At 49.2% G+C, this 25,362-nt stretch overlaps 1 protein-coding gene across 1 annotated transcript in view; it reads left to right on the top strand.

Moving 5' to 3' along the window:
- The window catches only part of LOC144485989 (uncharacterized), an 87,155-nt gene that overhangs the window by 47,498 nt on the left and 14,295 nt on the right, over positions 1-25,362 (top strand). The window contains exons 6-7 of the mRNA XM_078204087.1: positions 1,136-1,753; positions 2,648-4,049. Of these exons, the coding sequence (XP_078060213.1) occupies positions 1,136-1,753; positions 2,648-4,049 (2,020 nt within the window). The remainder of the gene's footprint in view (positions 1-1,135; positions 1,754-2,647; positions 4,050-25,362) is intronic.

Here is a 25,362-nt window from a genome sequence, read left to right as displayed (position 1 = left end):
GGCAGGATACACCCAGGACCGGACACCAGTCCATCACAGGGCGAACACACACACACATACACATAAACTGAGGGACAATTCACCATGGCCAATTCACCCAACCTACACATCTTCGCCCTATTTTTAGGTCAAACCAAATAAACAAACTCCCTACACATCTTTGCACTATGGGAGGAAACTGGTGCACCCAGAGGAAACCCATGCAGACAGGAAAACATTGTGCAAACTCCAAACAGACAGACACCCGAGGCCGGAATCAAACCCAAGTCGCTGGAGCTGTGAGATAGCAGCACCACGGTGCGGCCCATGGTGCCTTGTACCACAAAGTTAAAACAGAAAACAGCTGCTGCCAGACCTGTTTTGCCAAGAACAACTAATTGTTCCTATTGTTGCACGGTCCCGATTCCCTCCCTCCCCTCGGAAATGACTGGGAACAGCGAATGGACGGTCGATCAGGAAGAAGTCCCGTTCTGGGCCTTTTCTGTGAACCGGAGGCCTAGTCCAAGCAATGGCGGCCCTGCATACCTAGCATGCTCCGCGGCTGGGAAACCGCTCTATTCCCCGCGCCGGGGGGGGAGGGGGTCGGTGGAGAGAAAAGCGCAGGCGTGCCCGTGGTGCACTCTGGGCCGGAGGAGTGGGAGGAGATCCGGCTACAAGCTGGAGTTTGGTTGTCTGAGGTGGCCGTGGGGACGGAGGTTGGAGCTTCTGGTGCGGGTGCAAAGTTTTAGGGGTGGGTGGGGGGGATTGTTTTACATGAAGTCTGAAATAATCCCATCGTATGCAGCCCTTTGCAGGGAGGACTGCATCGCATGCAGCCCTTTGCAGGGAGGACTGCATCGCATGCAGCCCTTTGCAGGGGGGACTGCATCGCATGCAGCCCTTTGCAGGGGGGACTGCATCGCATGCGGCCCTTTGCAGGGAGGACTGCATCGCATGCAGCCCTTTGCAGGGAGGACTGCATCGCATGCAGCCCTTTGCAGGGAGGACTGCATCGCATGCAGCCCTTTGCAGGGAGGACTGCATCGTATGCAGCCCTTTGCAGGGGGGACTGCATCGCATGCAACCCTTTGCAGGGGGGACTGCATCGCATGCAGCCCTTTGCAGTGAGGACTGCATCGCATGCGGCCCTTTGAAGGGAGGACTGCATCGCATGCAGCCCTTTGCAGGGAGGACTGCATCGCATGCAGCCCTTTGCAGGGAGGACTGCATCGTATGCAGCCCTTTGCAGGGGGGACTGCATCGCATGCAACCCTTTGCAGGGGGGACTGCATCGCATGCAGCCCTTTGCAGGGGGGACTGCATCGCATGCAGCCCTTTGCAGGGGGGACTGCATCGCATGCGGCCCTTTGAAGGGAGGACTGCATCGCATGCGGCCCTTTGCAGGAAGGCTGCATCGCATGCAGCCCTTTGCAGGGAGGACTGCATTGCATGCAGCCCTTTGCAGGGAGGACTGCATCGCATGCAACCCTTTGCAGGGAGGACTGCATCGCATGCAGCCCTTTGCAGGGGGGACTGCATCGCATGCAGCCCTTTGCAGGGAGGACTGCATCGCATGCAACCCTTTGCAGGGGGGACTGCATCGCATGCAGCCCTTTGAAGGGAGGACTGCATCGCATGCAGCCCTTTGCAGGGAGGACTGCATCGCATGCAACCCTTTGCAGGGGGGACTGCATCGCATGCAGCCCTTTGAAGGGAGGACTGCATCGCATGCAGCCCTTGGCAGGGAGGACTGCATCGCATGCGGCCCTTTGCAGTGAGGACTGCATCGCATGCGGCCCTTTGCAGGGGGGACTGCATCGCTTGCGGCCCTTTGCAGGGGGGACTGCATCGCATGCGGCCCTTTGAAGGGAGGACTGCATCGCATGCGGCCCTTTGCAGGAAGGCTGCATCGCATGCAGCCCTTTGCAGGGGGGACTGCATCGCATGCAGCCCTTTGCAGGGGGGACTGCATCGCATGCAGCCCTTTGCAGGGGGGGCTGCATCGCATGCAACCCTTTGCAGGGGGGACTGCATCGCATGCAGCCCTTTGCAGGGGGGACTGCATCGCATGCAGCCCTTTGCAGTGAGGACTGCATCGCATGCGGCCCTTTGCAGGGGGGACTGCATCGCATGCGGCCCTTTGCAGTCTGGTCGGACTCAACACTTCAATTCTCTTTCTCTACCCTCAGACTTTTTCCGGCACTTTCCATTTCAGATTTCCGGTATCTGCAATGTTTTTGCTTTTATCTTAATGCCGAGCCCTGGGTAAGCCCACTCTCTCCTCCTCACATTCTGAATAGCAATCGCTCAGTACTCCCCTCTGCTTTCCTGGGACTCTGTCCATTTTGTTTGATGCTGAATCCAGAAGCTACCATTTTGCAGATGAGTCAATTCTGTGGCAATTTATTTAACGGCATTTGACTGTCCCATGGGACGGGTGGAAGGCTGTCGGCCAGGGCTCTGGTAATGAAAATGTGGGATCCAGGAGTGAGACATGAGTGAGGCAGAGGGGTTTTGGGAGATAGGCAGGGCAGATTCCAGTAGGGAGCTAGAGCGAGGACAAGTGTTTGATAGGTAGATAGTGCTTGAGGCAATGGGCCAAAGAGTCTCTGTGCTGTAAAACTCTTCACGACTGTATGAACGTCCTGTTTTCTTGTTGCTCCCACAGAATGAACCCAGTGCAGGGAAGCAACGGGCTCTTGGAGCAGGTCTCGGCCCCCAAGTGCCCTTCACCGTCCGGGGAACACGGGCAGGAGCAGCAGCTCGGTGACGGAAGCAAGCCAGGTGGCACGGAAAGGGCAGCAATCGGAGCCGGGGAGGGGGCGGATGTCCAGCGGCAGAGGGATGGAGCGAACAGGCGGCGCAGGATGCCAGGAGACAAGCCTTTCCAATGTGAGGCGTGCGACAAGGCGTTCCCGCACGCCTCGGGCCTGCTGAAGCACCGGCGGGTGCACACAGGCGAGAAGCCATTCCGCTGCCTTGTCTGCAACAAGTGCTTTGCCAGCTCTTCCTGGCTGTCGGTCCACCAGCGCTCACACACGGGTGAGAAGCCATTCGAGTGTGACGTGTGCCACAAGCGCTTTGCCTATTCCTCCTCATTCGCGATCCACGGACGCATCCACACTGGGGAGCGGCCCTTCCAGTGCGAGGCCTGTGGCAAGGGTTTCCGCGAATCCTCCAAGCTCCTCATCCACCAGCGGTTGCACACCGACCGCTTCCTATTCCAGTGCAGTGTATGCTACAAGAGCTTCAGCAACCTGTCCTACCTGGCCAGCCACCGCAGGGTGCACACTGGGGAACGCCCCTTTGAGTGTGACATCTGCCACAAGCACTTTGGCAACTCGTCCACCCTGACCAGCCACCGCCGCCTGCACACCGGGGAGAAACCCTTCAAGTGTGGCCACTGCAACCGGGCCTTCAATCAGTCAGGGCACCTGGCGAGCCACCGGCGCATCCACACGGGTGAGAGGCCCTTTAAGTGTGAGACGTGCGGCCGGGCCTTCGCTGTCTCCTCCAACCTTATGAACCACCGGCGGGTGCACACGGGCGACAAACCCTACCGCTGCGACCTGTGCCAGAAGCGCTTTGCCTACTCGTCCTCCCTCATGCGGCATCGGCACATCCACACCGGAGAGAAGCCCTACTGCTGCCAGGCCTGCGGACGGGCCTTTAACCAGTCCGGCCACCTGGCCAACCACCGGTGTGCCAAGGTCCGCCCCTCTGCCCTCTCAGCGGAACCCTGCTGCCCCCGGGCCCAGACCCCTGCCCCCTCGCCGGCCCCCATCCAGCCCCTCTATCAGTGCTCGCTGTGCCTGGAGAGCTTCCGTGACCTTCGCCGCCTCTCCCGGCATCTGTGCAGCCCACTGCCTGCTGACCACCTGCTCCAGTGTGCTGCCTGTCTCCACACCTTCAGCCACGCCTCCGAGTTGTCCCAGCACCAGTGCAGCGGGGACAGGGAGCGCCAAGGTAGAGCCGGCGATCTGGATGCTGACGGGCCATTCCGCTGTCTGGTCTGGATTAACTCTCTGACCAAATTCTCCCCTCCACTCTCCGTCCACCAGCGGGCTCGTGTCTGAGGGAAGGAGGGAGACTGGGTCTTTCTGTCCCATCCGGCTGATGCAGAGGCTCCCCTCTCGGCCCCAGGCCGCTACTCCACAGCACCTCATGTGCCTGGGTGTTTCTGAGGCACGTGTTTCTGTAGGGCTGAGAATGCTTGGCTCTTAACATCTGAGAGGATTTGCATCAGGGTATGACTGTGTGGTTGGGTGTTAACATGTGGAGGTATTTATGTGGGCGAAAGCATGTGGAAATGTCTGAGTGTGTGCGTGAGAGTATTTGCACAGGGAGTGTGCGTGAGAGTATTTGCATGAGAGGGTATTTGTGTAGGATGTGTGTATGTGAGACTATTTCTATGTGCGTGTCTCTGTATGGGAATTTGCGTGTAGTTGCATTCAGCAGCCGGCACACTGAACAACTGGGGCTGTCTATGTGGCCTATACTGTGGTCACTCCATGTTGGTGTGATGTAGGCACCAGACTGTTACCCCAACACCCTCCTCGTTAACACATGCTGCTCTGGTCACACTGTCTCAGTGTGGGGGGAGGGGGGGGCGTTGGTCACTGCTGGCAAACGTGTAGCCAATAGTGAAGTGTTTAGAAATCTGGGATATGGTTAGAGTGGTGGATTTTTCAGAGCTGAGAAACATACTGTTTCTCTGGTGTGTGTTTTTTTAAACCTTAACCAGTAGACATTCCATGAAATTGCTGACAGATTGACTAGTGAAGAAATAGTTTGCTGCTCATCAATTAGAAGTGAATTTAGTGCCTGTCGATGTCTCTGATGCCCTGGATGTAGTTATTTCCCGTGTATGTTGTTGCTCACTTGCCAGCTAATACGAATAAAGAAAGCTGCACACCTCATATGGTTTCTGCATCTCATTACTACTGATTGGAGAAAATGCTTCTGACTGCCTCATATCGATTAATCCCGGTCTGGTCTTCACTAGGTTGTCCATATCAAACTCCTTCCATAATCTTAAAGATCTCTCTTTTTCCTGGTTTTAGTAATCTCTCAAAAGTGAAAATTAGGAGCAGGAGGATGCTCCATATCAATCACTAAAATTGTGTTTAATCTTACACAACCATTTCTATTTGCATATCACCTTCAACACAATCTAATATCTCCCCTTGACATCAAAGGCATCACTGAATCCCCCACTGTCAACATCCTGGGGGTTCCCATTGACCAGACACTGAACCAGACCCAGCCGTGGCTCCCAGAGCAGGTCAGAGACTGGAAATCCTGCGGAGAGTAACTCACCTCCTGACTCCCCCCAAAGCCTGTCCACCATCCACAAGGACACAAGTCAGGAGTGGGATGGAATACTCCCCACTTGCCTGGATCGGTGCGGCTCTTAACAACACTCGAGAAGCTCAACACCATCCAGGACAAAGCAGCCCCCGCTCGATCGACACGCTAACCCCCACCTCCAACATTCACTCCCTCCACCACCGACGCCCAGAGGCAGCCGTGTGTACCATCTACAAGATGCACTGCAGCGACTCACCAAGGCTCCTTCAACAGCACCTTCCAAACCCACCACCTAGAAGGACAAGGGCAGCAGACACATGGGGAACACCACCACCTGCAAGCTCCCCCTCCAAGCCCCCCACACACCATCCTGACTTGGAAATATATCGGCTGTTCCTTCACTGTCGCTGGGTCAGAATCCTGGAACTCCCTCCCTGACAGCACTGTGGGTGTACCTACACCACACAGGACTGACTGATGTCCAATAACAATCCTGGAACGCCTTCCCTAACAGCATGGTGGGTGTACCTACACCACACGGGGACTGACTGATGTCCAATAACAATCCTGGAACTCCCTCCCTAACAGCACAGTGGGTGTACCTACACCACACGGACTGCAGCAGTTCAAGAAGACAGCTCACCCACCACCTTCTCAAGGGGCAATTGGGGATGCACAATAAATACTGGTCCTATAAATGAAAAAAAACACACCTTCTGAATATCGAGAAGGGACTGTTCCCTCAGCAATACCCTGGTCCACTCTTCAGTCACTCCCATCACCTCGTTCCCATTCTCACAGTCCATAGCAACTCCTGCACTCCTTAGCCTCTCCCTGCCCGCAGTCCAAAGCCCCAAACACTCCTTCCACCTGAAGCAGTGATTTATTTGGTATTTGTTTCAATCTATCCTGTTCACCACTCTCAATGCAATCAGCTCTACTCCCAGGGCAGAATAAAGTGCTGATTAGATGACTGTGGAACATGTCCGCTCAGCCACCAGGCATGACCCCCAAGCTTCCAGTCACTTGTCATTGTAATTCCCCAGCTCGTACCCCCACTGATATCTCTGCCCTCGGTCTGCTGCCAATGTTCCAGTCAAGCTCAGTGGACAGCAGCTCATCTTTTGATCAGACACTTACAGCTACATGGACTCAACGCTGAGTTCAACGATTTCAGACCATGACTTCCGCCATCCCAACTTAGCTTCTTTGTCTTTGCCTGTTTGAGTCTTAACTCTTTCTTTTGCCCATCACACATCAGCTGCTGTTCACCACCCTTCCATTCACACCTCTTCTGGACACACTCATCTTTTTGTTTGTTGCCTCTATTACTACTGCCTTTGACAACCAAAGCTGCCCCCTCTTCAGTTTGAAAATGAACCTTGCCTTTTGTCCTTTGCCACCATTTTCCCTCTATTTTGTCTGCTTACAACCTATGACATTTTTGATTTTTTTTTAGTTCTGACAAAATGCATCAACTCAGTTTCTCTCTCCAAAGACACTGAATATTCCCAGTGTCTTGTGTTATATCGGATTTCCCACACTGCAGTACAGGTTGAATATCCTTTGTCTGTACATCCAGAAACCCCACTATTTTTGAGCCTCATCAATCTTTAGCATGGGCTGTCCAGTTGTTTGTCTGCTCTTGTGATTTCCGTGGTGATCATGTCAAAAAGAAACCTTTCACAAGTACTCTATATTCATTATTCAGTGTTAGAACATAGAGCATCGAAAAGCTACAGCACAAACAGGCCCTTCGGCACACAAGTTGCGCCGAACATGTCCCTACCTACTAGGCTTACCTATAACCCTCTATCTTACTAACTTCCACGAACTTATCCAAAAGTCTCTTAAAAGACCCTATCAAATCCGCCTCCACCACCACCGGCAGCCGATTCCACGCACCCACCACCCTCTGAGTGAAAAACTTACCCCTAACATCTCCTCTGTACCTACTCCCCAGCACCCTAAACCTGTGACCTCTTGTGGCAACCATTACAACCCTGGGTAAAAGCCTCTGAGAATCCACTCTATCAATACCCCTCAACATCTTATACACCTCTACCAGGTAACCTCTCATCTTTCGCTTCTCCAAGTAGAAAAGACCTAGCTCCCTCAACCCACCCTCATAAGGCATGCCACCTAATCCAGGCAACATCCTTGTAAATCTCCTCTGCACCCTTTCTATGGCTTCCACGTCCTTTCTGTAATGAGGCGACCAGAACTGGGCACAGTACTTCAGGTGGGGTCTGACCAGGGTCCTATACAGCTGCAGCATTATCTCCCGATTTCTAAACTCAATTCCTCTATTGATGAAGGCCAGTATTCCATACACCTTCTTAACCACAGCCTCTACCTGCGACGCTGCTTTGAGTGTCCTATGAACCCGGACCCCAAGATCCTTCTGATCTTCCACACTGCCAAGCGTCTTACCCTTAATATTATATTCTTTCATCCTATTCGACCTGCCAAAATGAACCACCACACACTTATCTGGGTTGAAGGCCATCTGCCACTTCTCCGCCCAGTCTTGCATCTTATCTATGTCTCTGCAACTGCTGACATCCCTCTACACTATCCACAACACCACCAACCTTTTAGTCATCAGCAAACTTGCCCACCCATGCTTCCACTTCCTCATCCAGGTCATTTATAAAAATCACAAAGAGCAAGGGTCCCAGAACAGATCCCTGGGGCACTCCACTGGTGACCGACCTCCATACTGAAAAAGACCCATCTACAACCAATCTTTGCCTTCTGTGGGCAAGCCAGTTGTTAATCCACAAGGCAATGTCCCCTTGTATCCCATGCCCCTTCACTTTCTCAATAAGCCTTGCATGGGGCACCTTATCAAACGCCTTGCTGAAATCCATATAAACTACATCTACCACTCTTCCCTCATGTATGTGTCCAGTTACATCTTCAAAAAATTCAATTAGGCTCGTAAGGCAAGATCTGCCTTGGACAAAGCCGTGCTGGCTATTTCTGATCATACTATTCCTCTCCAGATGTTCATAAATCCTGCCTCTCAGGATCTTCTCCATCAACTTACCTACCACTGAGGTTAGACTCACTGGTCTATAATTTCCCGGGCTATCTCTTCTCCCTTTCTTGAATAACGGAACCACATCTGCAATCCTCCGGAACCTCTCCCGTCTCCATTGATGACGCAAAGATCATCGCCAGAGGCTCAGCAATCTCTTCCCTCGCCTCCCACAGTAACCTGGGGTACATCCCATCTGGTCCCGGTGATTTATCTAACTTGATGCTGGGAGTGTCTCGGAGGGGAGTGTTGAACCGTTGGAGAAAATCTCCATTACAAGGGAGGAAGTGTTAGGTATGTTAGAGAATATAAAGACTGACAAATCCCCAGGGCCTGATGGAATCTATCCAAGGCTGCTCAGGGAGATGAGAGATGAAATCGCTGGGCCTCTGACGCAAATCTTTGTCTCGTCACTGGACGCAGGTGAGGTCCCAGAGGATTGGAGGATAGCTAATGTGGTCCCGTTATTTAAGAAAGGTAGGAAGGATAACCCGGGTAATTATAGGCCAGTGAGCTTGACGTCCGTGGTGGGGAAGTTGTTGGAGAAGATTCTTAGAGATAGGATGTATACGCATTTAGAAAGGAATAAACTCATTAACGATAGTCCATGGTTTTGTGAGAGGGAGGTCATGCCTCACTAACCTGGTGGAGTTTTTTGAAGAAGTGACCAGAATGGTTGACGAGGGAAGGGCCGTGGATGTCGTCTATATGGACTTTAGTAAAGCGTTTGACAAAGTCCCTCATGGTAGGCTGGTGAAAAAGGTTGGATCTCATGGGATAAAGGGGGAGGTGGCTAGATGGGTGGAGAACTGGCTTGGTCACAGAAGACAGAGGGTGGTAGTGGAAGGGTCTTCTTCCGGCTGGAGGCCTGTGACTAGTGGTGTTCCGCAGGGCTCTGTGTTGGGACCTCTGCTGTTTGTGATTTATATAAATGATCTGGAAGAAGGTGTAACTGGGGTGATCAGTAAGTTTGCGGACGACACAAAATTGGCAGGACTTGCAGATAGTGAGGAGCATTGTCAGGAGCTACAGAAGGATATAGATAGGCTGGAAATTTGGGCAAAGAAATGGCAGATGGAGTTCAATCCTGATAAATGCGAAGTGATCCATTTTGGTAGAAATAATGTAGGGAGGAGCTATATGATAAATGGCAGAACCTTAAAGGGTGTAGATACGCAGAGGGACCTGGGTGTGCAAGTCCACAGATCCTTGAAGGTGACGTCACAGGTGGAGAAGGTGGTGAAGAAGGCATATGGCATGCTTGCCTTTATAGGACGGGGCATAGAGTATAAAAGTTGGGGTCTGATGTTGCAGATGTATAGAACGTTGGTTCGGCCGCATTTGGAATACTGCGTCCAGTTCTGGTCGCCACACTACCAGAAGGACGTGGAGGCTTTGGAGAGAGTACAGAGGAGGTTTACCAGGATGTTGCCTGGTATGGAGGGGCTTAGTTATGAGGAGAGATTGGGTAAACTGGGGTTGTTCTCCCTGGAAAGACGGAGGATGAGGGGAGACTTAATAGAGGTGTATAAAATTATGAAAGGCATAGATAGGGTGAACGGTGAGAAGCTTTTCCCCGGGTCGGTGGTGACGTTCACGAGGGGTCATAGGTTCAAGGTGAAGGGGGGGAGGTTTAACACAGATATCAGAAGGACATATTTTACACAGAGGGTGGTGGGGGCCTGGAATGCGCTGCCAGGCAAGGTGGTGGAGGTGGACACACTGGGAACGTTTAAGACTTATCTAGACAGCCATATGAACGGAGTGGGAATGGAGGGATACAAAAGAATGGTCTAGTTTGGACCAGGGAGCGGCGCGGGCTTGGAGGGCGAAGGGCCTGTTCCTGTGCTGTATTGTTCTTTGTTCTTTGTTCTTTGCAAAAGCTCCAACACATCCTCTTTCCTAATGTCCACATGCTCAATCTTCTCAATCCACTGCAAGTCTGCACTGCAAATACCAAGATCCTTTTCCACTGTGAATACTGAAGTAAAGTATTCATTGAGTACCTTTGCTATTTCTACCGGTTCCATACAGACTTTCCCACTGTCACATTTGATAGGTCCTACTCCTTCACATCTTATCTTCTTGCTCTTAACATACTTGTAGAATGCCTTGGGGTTTTCCTTTATCCTGTCTGCCAAGGCCTTCTCATGACCCCTTCTTGCTCTTCTAATTTCCCTCTTAAGTTCCTTCCTACTAGTTGTATTCTCTTCTAGATTTCTAACATTACTTAGCTCCCTGAACCTTTTGTAGGCTTTTCTTCTTGACTAAATTCATTACAGCTTTCATGCACCATGGTTCCTGTAACCTACCATAACTCCCCTGTCTCATTGGAACGTTGCTGTGCAGAGCTCCAGACAAATTTTCCTTGAAAATTTGCCACATTTCTTCTGTACATTTCCCTGAGAAAACCTCCTTCCAATTTATGCCTCTAATTTCCTGCCTAATAGCCTCATAATTGCCCTTACTCCAAATAAACACTTTCTTAGCTTTCACCTTACTTTTCCAGCCATTTTATTTACTTTCGACAAGAGCTTTCCGAGGCTCAGGGCTTTGTAATGTATATTTACATGTGGTATTCAAAAACCAAAATGATCTGAAATCCAAAATACAATTGGTTCCCAAGGCTTTCGGTTGACGATCTTCAATCTGTGATTTGTGCTGGGGCCAAAATCAGCTCTACAAAGCCCTGGTGAGGCAACTCCAGGAGTATTGTGTGCTGTAATGTTTTGGTCTCCTTCCCTGAGGATATCAAAGAACAGTACAGCACAGGAACAGGCCCTTCGACCCACCAAATTAGGGAGAATGAGGAGGTGATAGATAGGAGTTACAGACAGGTGGTCACACCGGGGCCACGGGAGACAGACAAGTGGGTCACGGTTAGGAAGGGGAAGGGGAAAGGTCAGGTACTAGAGAGTACCCTAGTGGCTGTGCCCCTTAAAAATAAGTACTCCTGTTTGAGTACTGTTGGGGGGAGCAGCCTACCTGGGGGAAGCAACAGTGGCCGTGCCCCCGGCGCAGAGTCCGGCCCGGCAGCTCAGAAGGGTAGGGAAGGGGAGGATGAGCAAACTGACCACAGCACCAAGGTACAGGGAGCCATCCAAGTGGGGGGAGAAACAAAAAATGTAGTAGAAATTGGGGATAGTACACTTTTGGATGCTGTTGGGCGGGACGACTTAGCAGGGGTAAGCCATGGTGTACAGGTCACTGGCTCAGAGTCTGTCCTTGTGGCTCAGAAGGGAAGGGGGGAGAGGAGTAGAGGATTAGTCATTGGGGACTCCATAGTTAAAGGGACAGATAGGAGATTCTGCGGGAACAAGAGAGACTCGCGGTTGGTGTGTTGCCTCCCAGGAGCCAGAGTCCGCGATGTCTCGGATCGTGTTTTCAAAATCCTTAAGGGGGAGGGGGACCAGCCCCAAGTTGTGGTTCACCTAGGCACTCAAGACATAGGTAGGAAAAGGGATGGGGATGTAAGGCAGAAATTCAGGGAGTTAGGGTGGAAGCTTAGGGCTAGAACAAACAAAGTTGTTATCTCTGGTTTGTTACCCGTGCCACGTGATAGTGAGGAGAGGAATAGGGAGAGAGAGCAGTTGAACACGTGGTTACAGGGATGGTGCAGGAGGGAGGGATTCAGATACCTGGACAACTGGGGCTCTTTCTGGGGTAGGTGGGACCTCAACAAACAGGATGGTCTGCACTTGAACCAGAGGGGTACCAATATCTTGGGGGGGAAATTTGCTAATGCTCTTCGGGAAGGTTTAAACTAATTCAGTAGGGGGGTGGGTACCTGAATTGTAGCTCCGGAGGATAGCGAATGTGGTCCCGTTGTTAAGAAGGGTAGCAGGGATAACCCAGGAAATTATAGGCCGGTGAGCTTGACGTCCGTGGTAGGGAAGTTGTTGGAGAGGATTCTTAGAGACAGGGTGTATGTGCATTTAGAACGGAACAATCTCATTAGTGACAGACAGCATGGTTTTGTAAGAGGGAGGTCGTGCCTTACAAATTTGGTGGAGTTTTTTGAGGAAGTGACACAAACGGTTGATGAAGGAAGGGCCGTGGATGTCGTCTATATGGATTTCAGTAAGGCATTTGACAAAGTCCCACATGGCAGGTTGGTTAAGAAGGTTAAGGCTCATGGGATACAAGGAGAAGTGGCTAGATGGGTGGAGAACTGGCTTGGCCATAGGAGACAGAGGGTAGTGGTCGAAGGGTCTTTTTCCGGCTGGAGGTCTGTGACCAGTGGTGTTCCGCAGGGCTCTGTACTGGGACCTCTACTATTTGTGATATATATAAATGATTTGGAAGAAGGTGTAACTGGTGTAATCAGCAAGTTTGCGGATGACACGAAGATGGCTGGACTTGCGGATAGCGAAGAGCATTGTCGGGCAATACAGCAGGATATAGATAGGCTGGAAAATTGGGCGGAGAGGTGGCAGATGGAGTTTAATCCGGATAAATGCGAAGTGATGCATTTTGGAAGAAATAATGTAGGGAGGAGTTATACAATAAATGGCAGAGTCATCAGGAGTATAGAAACACAGAGGGACCGAGGTGTGCAAGTCCACAAATCCTTGAAGGTGGCAACACAGGTGGAGAAGGTGGTGAAGAAGGCATATGGTATGCTTGCCTTTATAGGACGGGGTATAGAGTATAAAAGCTGGAGTCTGATGATGCAGCTGTATAGAACGCTGGTTAGGCCACATTTGGAGTACTGCGTCCAGTTCTGGTCGCCGCACTACCAGAAGGACGTGGAGGCGTTAGAGAGAGCGCAGAGAAGGTTTACCAGGATGTTGCCTGGTATGGAGGGTCTTAGCTATGAGGAGAGATTGGGTAGACTGGGGTTGTTCTCCTTGGAAAGACGGAGAATGAGGGGAGATCTAATAGAGGTGTACAAGATTATGAAGGGTATAGATAGGGTGAACAGTGGGAAGCTTTTTCCCAGGTCGGAGGTGACGATCACGAGGGGTCACGGGCTCAAGCTGAGAGGGGCGAAGTATAACTCGGATATCAGAGGGACGTTTTTTACACAGAGGGTGGTGGGGGCCTGGAATGTGCTGCCAAGTAGGGTGGTGGAGGCAGGCACGCTGACATCGTTTAAGACTTACCTGGATAGTCACATGAGCAGCCTGGGAATGGAGGGATACAAACGATTGGTCTAGTTGGACCAAGGAGCGGCACAGGCTTGGAGGGCCGAAGGGCCTGTTTCCTGTGCTGTACTGTTCTTTGTTCTTTGTTCTTTGTACAGGAGGTTGAGAGTAGTGAGGTCATGGATGAGGTTTCAGAGTCACAGGAGTGTACTGGCAGGCAGGCAGGCAGTTTGAAGTGTGTATACTTCAATGCCAGGAGCATCCGGAATAAGGTGGGTGAGCTTGCAGCATGGGTTGGTACCAGGGATTTCGATGTTGTGGCCATCTCGGAGACATGGATAGAGCAGGGACAGGAATGGTTGTTGCAGGTTCCAGGGTTTAGATGTTTCAGTAAGTACAGGGAAGGTGGTAAAAGAGGGGGAGGTGTAGCATTGTTAGTCAAGGACAGTATTACGATGGCAGAAAGGACATTTGATGAGGACTCGTCTACTGAGATAGTTTGGGCTGAGGTTAGAAACAGGAAAGGAGAGGTCACCCTGTTGGGAGTTTTTTATAGACCTCTGAAAAGTTCCAGAGATGTAGAGGAAAAGATTGCAAAGATGATTCTGGATAGGAGCGAAAGTAACAGGGTAGTTGTACTGGGGGACTTTAACTTTACAAATATTGACTGGAAAAGCTATAGTTCGAGTACTTTAGAGGGGTCAGTTTTTGTCCAGTGTGTGCAGAAAGGCTTCCTGACGCAGTATGTAGATAGATCAACAAGAGGCGAGGCCACATTGGATTTGGTACTGGGTAATGAACCAGGCCAGGTGTTAGATTTGGAGGTAGGTGAGCACTTTGGTGACAGTGACCACAATTCGATTACGTTTACTTTAGCAATGGAAAAGGATAGGTATATACCAAAGGGCAAGAGTTATAGCTGGGGGAAAGGAAATTATGATGCGATTAGGCAAGAGTTAGCTGGCATAGGTTGGGGAAGGAAACTGCAGGGGATGGGCACAATTGTAATGTGGAACTTGTTCAAGGAACAGCTACTACGCGTCCTTGATAAATATGTACCTGTCAGGCAGGGAGGAAGCAGACGTGTGAGGGAACCGTGGTTTACTAAGGAGGTTGAATCTCTTGTGAAGAGGAAGAAGGAGACTTATGTTAAGATGAGACGTGAAGGCTCAGTTAGGGCACTTGAGAGTTACAAGTTAGCCAGGAAGGACCTAAAGAAAGAGTTAAGAAGAGCCATGAGGGGACATGAGAAGTCTTTGGCAGGTAGGATCAAGGAAAACCCTAAAGCTTTCTATAGGTATGTCAGGAATAAGAGAATGACTCGGGTAAGATTAGGGCCAGTCAAGGACAGTAGTGGGAAGTTGTGCGTGGAGTCTGAAGAGATAGGAGAGGCACTAAATGAATATTTTTCGTCGGTATTCACACTGGAGAGGGACAGTGTTGTCGAGGGGAGTACTGAGATGCAGGCTGTTGGACTGGATGGGATTGATGTTCATAAGGAGGAGGTGTTAGCAATTCTGGAAAGGGTAAAAATAGATAAGTCCCCTGGGCCAGATGGGATTTATCCTAGGATTCTCTGGGAGGCTAGAGAGGAGATTGCAGAGCCTTTGGCTTTGATCTTTGTGTCGTCATTGTCTACAGGAACAGTGCCAGAAGACTGGAGGATAGCAAATGTTGTCCCCTTGTTCAAGAAGGGGAGTAGGGACAACCCTGGTAATTATAGACCGGTGAGCCTTACTTCTGTTGTGGGCAAAGGATTGGAAAGGATTATAAGAGAGGATTTATAATCACCTAGAAAGGAATAATTTGATTAGGGATAGTCAGCACGGTTTTGTGAAGGGTAGGTCGTGCCTCACAAACCTTATTGAGTTCTTTGAGAAGGTGACCAAAGAGGTAGATGAGGGTAAAGCAGTTGATGTGGTGTATATGGATTTCAGCAAAGCGTTTGATAAGGTTCCCCATGATAAGCTTTTGCAGAAAATACGGACACATGGGATTGAGGGTGATTTAGTGGTTTGGATCAGGAATTGGCTAGCTGTAAGAAAACAAAGGGTGGTGGTTGATGGGAAATATTCATCCTGGAGTTCAGTTACTAGTGGTGTACCGCAAGGATCTGTTTTGGGGCTACTGCTGTTTGTCATTTTTATTCATGACCTGGATGAGGGCGTGGAAGGATGGATTAGTAAATTTGCGGATGACACTAAAGTCGGTGGAGTTGTAGACAATGCAGAGGGAAGTGGCAGGTTACAGAGGGACATAGATAAGCTGCAGAGCTGGGCTGAGAGGTGGCAAATGGAGTTTAATGCGGAAAAATGTGAGGTGATTCACTTTGGAAGGAGTAACAGGAATACAGAGTACTGGGCTAATGGTAAGATACTTGGTAGTGTGGATGAACAGAGGGATCTGGGTGTCCATGTGCATAGATCCCTGAAAGTTGGCACCCAGGTTGATAGGGTTGTTAAGAAGGCGTACGGTGTGTTAGCTTTTATTGGTAGAGGGATTGAGTTTCGGAGCCAGGAGGTCATGCTGCAACTGTACAAAACTCTGGTGCGGCCACATTTGGAGTATTGCGTACAGTTCTGGTCGCCGTATTATAGGAAAGATGTGGAAGTGTTGGAAAGGGTGCAGAGGAGATTTACCAGGATGTTACCTGGTATGGTGGGAAAATCGTATGAGGAAAGGCTGAGGGGCTTGAGGTTGTTTTTGTTAGAGAGAAGAAGGTTAAGAGGTGACTTAATAGAGGCATACAAGATGATCAGAGGATTAGATAGGGTGGATAGTGAGAGCCTTTTTCCTCGGATGGTGTTGGCTAGCACGAGGGGACATAGCTTTAAATTGAGGGGTGAGAGATATAGGACAGATGTTAGAGGTAGGTTCTTTACTCAGAGAGTAGTAAGGGCATGGAATGCCCTGCCTGCAGCAGTAGTGGACTCGTCAACGTTGAGAGCGTTCAAGTGGTTATTGGATAAACATATGGATGATATTGGAATAGTGTAGATTAGAGGGGCTTTAGATTGGTTCCACTGGTCAGCACAACATCGAGGGCCAAAGGGCCTGTACTGCGCTGTTATGTTCTATGTTCTAAATCTATGCCGACACAGACGCCTCTAATATATTTTTACCTCTACGTGGTCCATATCCCTCTATTCCCTGCCTATTCATGTATCTATCCAGATGTCTCTTGAATGTTGTTAGAAAATCTGCTTCCACCACCTCCTCCAGCAGCACGTTCCAGGTATTCACCAGCTTCTATGTGTAAAACTTTCCTCCTTTCACTTTCAACCTCTGTCCCTGAGTAATTGACCCTTTGACCCTGGGAAAAAGACTCTATCTACTCTATCCAAGCCTGTCAATCTTGTAAACCTCTATCAGGTCCCCGCTCATCCTCCGATGAAAACAATCCAAGTTTGTTCAACCTTTCTTCATAGTCCATATCCTCCAAACCTGGCAACATCATGGTAAATCTCTTCTGCACCCTTTCCAATGCATCAACATCCTTCTGGTAGTGTGGTGACCAGACTTGTACACAACACTCCAAATGCAGCCGAACCAAAGTCTTATACAGCTGCAACATGATTTTCCAATTCCTATTCTCAAAGCCCTGACCGATGAAGGCCAGCATGCCATTCGCCTTCCTTGTCCACCCCAGTTACCACCTTCAGGGAAGTGCGGATCTTCATGTCTGGATCATTCGCATGTATGCTAATATTTCAAAGGGCTCTACCATTTACTGTATACTTTCCTTCTGCAGTAGACCTTCCAAATCGCATCACCATACATTTGTCCGGGTTAAATTCCACCTGCCATCTTTCATCCCAGGTCTCCAGCCGATTTATATTCTGCTGTATCCTCTGTCAATCCTCCTCACTATCCGGTATTCCCCCAATTTTTGTATCATCCGCAAATTTACTAATCAGACCACCTACATTTTCCTCCAAATCATTTATATATATTACAAACAGCAGAGGTCCCAGCACTGATCCTTGTGGAACACCGCTTGTCACAGATCTCCAGTTAGAAAAGTACCCTTTCACTGCTACTCTCTGCTTTCTGTGCCCAAGCCAGTTTTGTATCCATCTTACCAGCTCACCTTGGATCCCATATGACTTCACCTTCTGTATCAGCCTGCCATGAGGAACCTTATCAAAGGCTTTATTAAAGTCCATGTATACAACACCTACTGCCCTGGTCAATGTTTCTTGTCACTTCCTCAAAGGACTCAACCAGGTTTGTGAGACACGACCTCCCCTTCACAAAACCATGCTGCCTATCACTAATAAGCCTATTCTCTTCCAGATGTGAGTACATCCTGTCCCTAAGAATCTTCTCCAATAATTTCCCCACCACTGATGTGAGGCTCACAGGCCTGTAATTTCCCAGATTGTCTCTTCTGCCCTTCTTAAACAGAGGAACAATGTTAGCTATTCTCAATCCTCTGGCACCTCGCCTGTGGCTAAAGAGGATACAAAGATTTTGGTCAAGGCCTCAGCAATTTCTTTCCTCGCCTCTCTCGATATTCTGGGATAGATCCTATCTGGCCCTGGGGACTTGTCCACCTTAATGTTTTTCAAGACCTCCAATAACTTCTCCCTTTTTATCTCAGCATTTCCTAGAATGTCAACATCCTCCTTTCTACACTCACCACATCCTTCTCCTTTGTGAATACTGATGCAAAGTACTCATTAAGGACCTCACTCACCTCATCCGGCTCCACGCACAAATTCCCTCCAGTCTTTGAGTGAACCCACCCTTTCCTTCGCTACCCTCTCCCTCCTTATATACACATGAAAAGCTTTGGGATTTTCCTTAATCTTCCCAAAATCTGCTGACATATCAGTTCCTCCATTTCATGCTGGCTGTTGGGAGGACTGTAGTACAACTCCAACGGTGTGATTGCACTGCTCCTGTTCCTGAGTTCTACCCATATGACCGCACTGCATGATCCCCAAGGTGTCCTCCCCCTGTATAGCTGTGACATTCTCTCTCATCACCTCTTTTGTCACCTCTGTATCTCGCCTGAAGCATCTAAATCCTGGAATGTTAAGCTGCCTGTCCTGCCCTTCTTTCATCCAAGTCTCCGTAGTTGCCACAACATCATAGTTCCATGTAGTGATCCAAGCTTTAAATTCATCTGCCTTACCTGTGATACTCCTTGCGTTAAAGCAAACACACCTCAGACCATCTGTCCTGTCATGTTTTGTACACTCTCCCTGTGTTTTATTTCTCTTAGCCTTATTGGACTTATTCACTGAGTTCTCTACAGTCTCTGTTCTCTGTACTCGGGTCCTTTATGATTTCTGCCTTTAGTTTCTCTGCCTTCCACTTTTCCCTTCACTGCCTTTTGTTTCTGTCCCCACTTTACTTCCTTCTGACTTCCTGTATCGATTCCCATTTTGCTACCACATTAGTTTAAACCCTCCCCAACAGCACGAGCAAACACTCCCCCGAGGACATTGGTTCCAGTCCTGCCCAGGTGCAGACCATCTGATTTGTACTGGTCCCACCTCCCCCAGAACCGGTTCCAATGTCCAAGGAATTTGAATCCCTCCCTCTTGCATCATCCCTCAAGCCACATATTCATCTTAACTACCTGACATTCCTACTCTGACTAGCACATGGAACTGGTAGCAATCCTGAGACGATTACCTTTGAGGCCCTACTTTTCGGTTTAACGCCGAACTCCCTAAATTCAGCTTGTAGGACCTCATCCCGTTTTTTACCTATATTGTTGGTGTCTATATGCACCACGACACAGATGGCAGTTCACCCTCCCCCTCCAGAATGCCCTGCAGCCACTCTGAGATATCCTTGACCCTTGCACCAGGGAGGCAACATACATATGGCATGCTTGCCTTTATAGGACGGGGCACAGAGTATAAAAGTTGGGGTCTGATGTTGCAGTTGTATAGAACGTTGGTTCGGCCGCATTTGGAATACTGCGTCCAGTTCTGGTCGCCACACTACCAGAAGGACGTGGAGGCCTTAGAGAGAGTGCAGAGAAGGTTTACCAGGATGTTGTCTGGTATGGAGGGGCTTAGTTATAAGGAGAGATTGGGTAAACTGGGCTTGTTCTCCCTGGAAAGACGGAGGATGAGGGGTCACCTAATAGAGGTGTACAAAATTATGAAAGGCATAGATAGGGTGAACGGTGGGAAGCTTTTCCCCAGGTCGGTGGTGACGTTCACGAGGGGTCATAGGTTCAAGGTGAGGGGGGGGAGGTTTAACACGGATATCAGAAGGACATATTTTACACAGAGGGTGGTGGGGGCCTGGAATGCGCTGCCGGGCAAGGTGGTGGAGGCGGACACACTGGGAACGTTTAAGACTTATCTAGATAGCCACATGAACGGAGTGGGAATGGAGGGATACAAAAGAATGGTCTAGTTTGGACCAGGGAGCGGCGCGGGCTTGGAGGGCCGAAGGGCCTGTTCCTGTGCTGTATTGTTCTTTGTTCATTGTAATCCTGGAGTCTTGTTGCATCTGCAGAAACCCCTGTTTATTCCCCTTGCAATTGAGTCCCCTATCACTATAGCTCTGCCACTCTTTTTCCTGCCTCCTGTGCAGCAGAGCCAGCCACGGTGCCATGAACCTGGCTACTGCCACCTTCCCCTGGTGAGCCATCTCCCCCAACAGTATCCAAAACGGTAAATCTGTTTTGGAGGGAGATGACTGCAGGGGACCCCTACACTGCCTTCCTACTCTTCCTCTGTCTGGTGGTCACCCATTCCCCGTCTCCCTCAGTAAGTGTTATCAGCGATGTGACCAACTCACTGAACGTGCTATCCACAACTTCCTCAGCCGCAGCTCCAGAGCCGTCAAGTGGTCTAACAGGAGCTGCAGTTGGACGCACTTCTTGCACGTGAAGGAGCCAGGGACACCGGAAGGGTCCCTGAATTCCCACATCGAGCATGACGCGGGTCTGAGATCTCCTGCCATGACTTAACCCTTAAGTTAACTTACATAAACAACTACAATGCCAAGAGAAAAAAAAGAAAAACTACTTTCCAGTCACCAGCCAATCACTTCCCTGCTGGCTTTGATGTCAAGGTTCAATATCGTTGCCGAAAAGTGCAACAAAGGTTCACCAGGCTGATTGCTGAGATGAGGGCTTTGTCCCATGAGAATTGAGTAGAAGGGGCAGCCACCCACCGACAACTGAGTGACTGTTCTGTAGTCAGTTTCTTATTCATTCTGCACTTGATCCCTGACTCCACATCGCCCCCACCTCACGCCATGTTTCCATCCCAGATCCCGCCTAGCCAGACGTGTAGGAAAACCCTGCATCAGTGGGAGGTAGCCACACATCTCCCGAGTCAGAGAGTTTCTCAATTCACAACAATCTCTTTGTAATGCTGGAATCCATCATTAAAGAAGAAATAGCAGGCCATCTGGAGAAGAATGGTTCGATTAAGCAGACGCAGCATGGATTCGTGAGGGGAAAGTCGTGCTTGACGAACTTGTTGGATTTTTATGAAGATGTGACTAGTGCGGTTGACGGAGGGGAACCGGTGGATGCGGTGTTTTTGGATTTCCAAAAGGCGTTTGATAAGGTGCCTCACAAAAGGTTGCTGAAGAAGATTGGATCACACGGAGTTGGGGGTAGGGTGTTAGCGTGGATTGGGGATTGGCTATCCGACAGGAAGCAGAGAGTCGGAATAAATGGGTGCTTTTCTGGTTGGCAGATGGTAACTAGTGGCGTGCCACAGGGATCGGTACTGGGGCCTCAACTATTTACCATTTATATAGATGATCTGGAGGAGGGGACTGAGTGTAGGGTAACAAAGTTTGCAGACGACACAAAGATAAGTGGAAAAGTGAATCGTGTGGAGGGCGTAGAAAGTCTGCAGGGAGATTTGGACAGGCTGAGTGAGTGGGCGAGGATCTGGCAGATGGAGTATAACGTTGACAAATGCGAAGTTATTCAATTTGGAGGAAATAATAGCAAATTGGATTATTATCTAAATGGAAAAAAATTACAACATGCTACTGTGCAAAGGGACCTGGGGGTCCTTGTGCATGAGACGCAAAAACCCAGTCTGCAGGTGCAACAGGTGATCAAGAAGGCAAATGGGATGTTGGCCCATATTGCAAGGGGGATAGAATATAAAAGCAGAGATGTCTTGCTGCATCTGTACAGGGCATTGGTGAGGCCACAGCTGGAATACTGTGTGCAGTATTGGTCCCCTTACTTGCGGAAGGATATATTGGTCTTGGAGGGAGTGCAGAGAAGGTTCACCAGGTTGATACCAGAGATGAGGGGTGTTGATTATGAGGAGAGACTGAGCAGATTGGGTTTGTACTCGTTGGAATTTAGAAGGCTGAGGGGGGATCTTATAGAGACCTATAAGATAATGAAGGGGCTGGATAGGGTCGAGGTGGAGAGATTCTTTCCACTTAGAAAGGAAACTAGAACTAGAGGGCACAGCCTCAAAATAAAGGGGGGTCAGTTTAGGACAGAGTTGAGGAGGAACTTCTTCTCTCAGAGGGTGGTGAATCTCTGGAATTCTCTGCCCATTGAAGTGGTGGAGGCTTCCTCGTTGAATATGTTTAAGTCACGGATAGATGGATTCCTGATCAGTAAGGGAATTAGAGGTTATAGTGATCAGGCGGGGAAGTGGAACTGATCCACTTCAGATCAGCCATGATCTCATTGAATGGCGGGGCAGGCTCGAGGGGCTAGATGGCCTACTCCTGCTCCTATTTCTTATGTTCTTATGTTCTTATCTCACAACAGAGACTAATCTAATATTCCTGGATGACACTCCCCCCGGTGCCAGTACTGAGGGAGTGCCGCACTGTCGGAGATAGATGTATATACTCTAGGATTTGAACTCCATAATCCAGGCTGACACTCTCCCCGGTGCCAGTACTGAGGGAGTGCTGCACTGTCGGTGGTGGATGTGTACACTTGTGGATTTGAGCACCATAATCCAGGCCATCATTCTCCCAATGTTTGTACAGAGAGATCACTTTCTTCCCCAGTACAGTGTACACTCAATATAGCCATGCAAGAGGTGGCAATATTATGTACTTTCCCTCCTCCCTCACAAAGTGACCCCAGTTGGATCAGCTGGCGGGAGTATTCGCAGACATCTTCAACCTCTCTTTACAACAATGAGGTTCCTATCTGCTTCAAGAAGACGACCATCATCCTGGTACCACAGAAAAACCAAGCAGCCTTAATGACTATCGGCCGGTGGCTCTGACATCCATCATCATGAAGTGCTTCGCAAGGTTAGTCACGGCACGAATCAATTCCAGCCTCCCAGACCACCTGAATCCACTACAGTTTGCCTACCGCCGCAACAGGTCCAAAGCAGATGCCATCTCCCTGGCCCTGCACTCAACCCTGGAACACCTAGATAACAAGGACACCTGTGTCAGATTCCTATTTATTGACTACAGCTCAGCCTTCAACACCATTATTCCCACAAAACTCATCTCCAAACTCCGTGGCCTGGGCCTCGGCACATCCCTCTGCGACTGGATCCTGAACTTCCTAACTCACAGACCACAATCAGTAAGGATAGGCAACAACATCTCCTCCACGATCATCCTCAACACCAATGCCCCACAGAGCTGTGTTCTCAGCCCCCTACTATACTCCTTGTACACCTATGACTGTGCGGCCAAATTCCCCTCCAATTCGATTTTCAAGTTTGCTGACGACACCACCGTAGTGGGTCAGATCTCAGACAATGACGAGACAGAGAACAGGAATGAGATCGAGAATCTGGTGAACTGGGAACTGGTGCAGCAACAATAATCTCTCCCTCAATGTCAATAAAACGAAGGAGATTGTCATCGACTCCAGGAAACATAAAGGAGAACATGCCCCTGTCTACATCAATGGGAACGAAGTAGAAAGGGTCGAGAGCTTCAAGTTTTTAGGTGTCCAGATCACCAACAACCTGTCCTGGTCCCCCCATGCTGGCACTATAGTTAAGAAAGCCCACCAACGCCTCTACTTTCTAAGGAGGCTAAGGAAATTTGGCATGTCAGCTACGACTCTCACCAACTTTTACAGATGCACCATAGAAAGCATTCTTTCTGGTTGTATCACAGCTTGGTATGGCTCCTGCTCTGCCCAAGATTGCAAGAAACTACAAAAGGTCGTGAATGTATGTAGCCCAATCAATCACGCAAACCAGCCTCCCATCCATTGACTCTGTCTACATTTCCCGCTGCCTCAGCAAAGCAGCCAGCATAATTAAGGATCCCACGCACCCCGGACATTCTCTCTTCCACTTTCTTCCGTCGGGAAAAAGATACAAAAGTCTGAGGTCACGTACCAACCGACTCAAGAACAGCTTCTTCCCTGCTGCTGTCAGACTTTTGAATGGACCTACCTTGTATTAAGTTGATCTTTCTATACACCCTAGCTATGACTGTAACACTACATTCTGCACTCTCTCATTTCTTTCTCTATGAATGGTATGCTTTGTCTGTACAGTGCGCAAGAAATAATACTTTTCACTCTACGTTAATACAAGTGACAATAATAAATCAAATCAAATCAAATCAGTACTCTATGTGTTGCTGGTACTGTGTACATACTCACTCAGTCTTTTGCCTGCTTGCAGCTCTCTCGTTTACCTTGAAACATGGGTCATCCTGCTAACTGCTGCCCTGACAACATTAATTTGAAAAGGGTTAGGAAGCAATATGTGACTGGACACAATCACAGAATTGTTATGGTGCCAGAAGGTGGCCATTCAGCCCATCTTGTCTGCATCGGCTCTCCAAACGAACATCATGACTTAGTGGCATTCTCCTGCCTTTTCCCCGTACCCCTACACATCGTTTCAATCCAAATAATCATCTAATGCCCTCTTGAATGCTTTGATTGAATCTGCCCCCACACTGCCAGGTGCAACATTCCAGAACCTAACCACTCGCTGCGTGGAAAAGAATTTCTCACATCACATTTGCTTCTTTTGCAAATCACTTTAAATCTGTGCTCTCCTATTCTCGATCCTTTTATGAGCAGGAACAGTTTCTGCCTCTTCTCTGTCCAGTGGAATCTCAATCAAATCTCCTCTTAGCCTTCTGCTCTTCAAGAACAGTCCTAACCTCTCCAATCTGTCCTCATCACTGAAGTTTCTCATCCCTGCCTGGAACCATTCTTGGAAACCTCTTCTGCTCTCTCTCCAATGCATTCACATCCTTCCTATCGTGTGGTACACAATATTCCAGCTGTGGTCTAACTAGTGTCTTGTATAAGTTCAGCATAACCTTCTTGCTCTTGTACTCTGTGCCCCTATTAATACAGTCAAAATACTCACTGTTTTATTAACTGCTCCCTCCAGCTGTCCAGCCACCTTCAGTGATCAATCCACATATACACCTAGCAGCCTCTGCTCCTGCCCCTTTAAGGATTTTACCCCTTATTTTGTGTTGTCTCTCCATGTTCTTCCCACCAAAATGCATCACTTCCTCACATTCATTGGCCCCGTATCCGCCACTCCACCAACTTGTCTCTGTCCTTCAGAAATTCCACACTGTTCTGCCCACACTTTACAACAATTCCAAGTTTTGTGTCATCCACCAATTTTTAAATTCTCCCCTGCACACCAAGATCTAGATTATTATATATCAGGGAAAGGGTCCCAATACCAACACCTGGGGAACACCAGTTCAAACCTTCCTCTAGCCCAAAAAATATCCATTGACCATTACTCTCTGCCCCGTTATTCAGCCAATGTTGTACCCAAGTTGCTGCTGTTCCTTTTATTCCATGAGCAAAAACCTTTCTCACAAGTCTGTTGTGTGGCACTGTATCGAATGCCTTCTGAAAGTCCATGTACACCACATCAACAGCATTCCCCTCATCCACCCTCTGCGACTCCAGCCAAGCTAGTTAAACATGGAGTTGGAGTCACAGGTGGACAGAGTGGTGAAGAAGGCATTTGGCATGCTTGGTTTCATTGGTCAGAACATTGA

Source organism: Mustelus asterias, unplaced genomic scaffold (assembly GCF_964213995.1).
Source record: "Mustelus asterias unplaced genomic scaffold, sMusAst1.hap1.1 HAP1_SCAFFOLD_261, whole genome shotgun sequence".
In the NCBI taxonomy this organism is placed as follows: Eukaryota; Metazoa; Chordata; class Chondrichthyes; order Carcharhiniformes; family Triakidae; genus Mustelus; species Mustelus asterias.
Note: the sequence above shows the minus strand (reverse complement) of the source record. Positions and strands in the feature narration are given on the sequence as shown.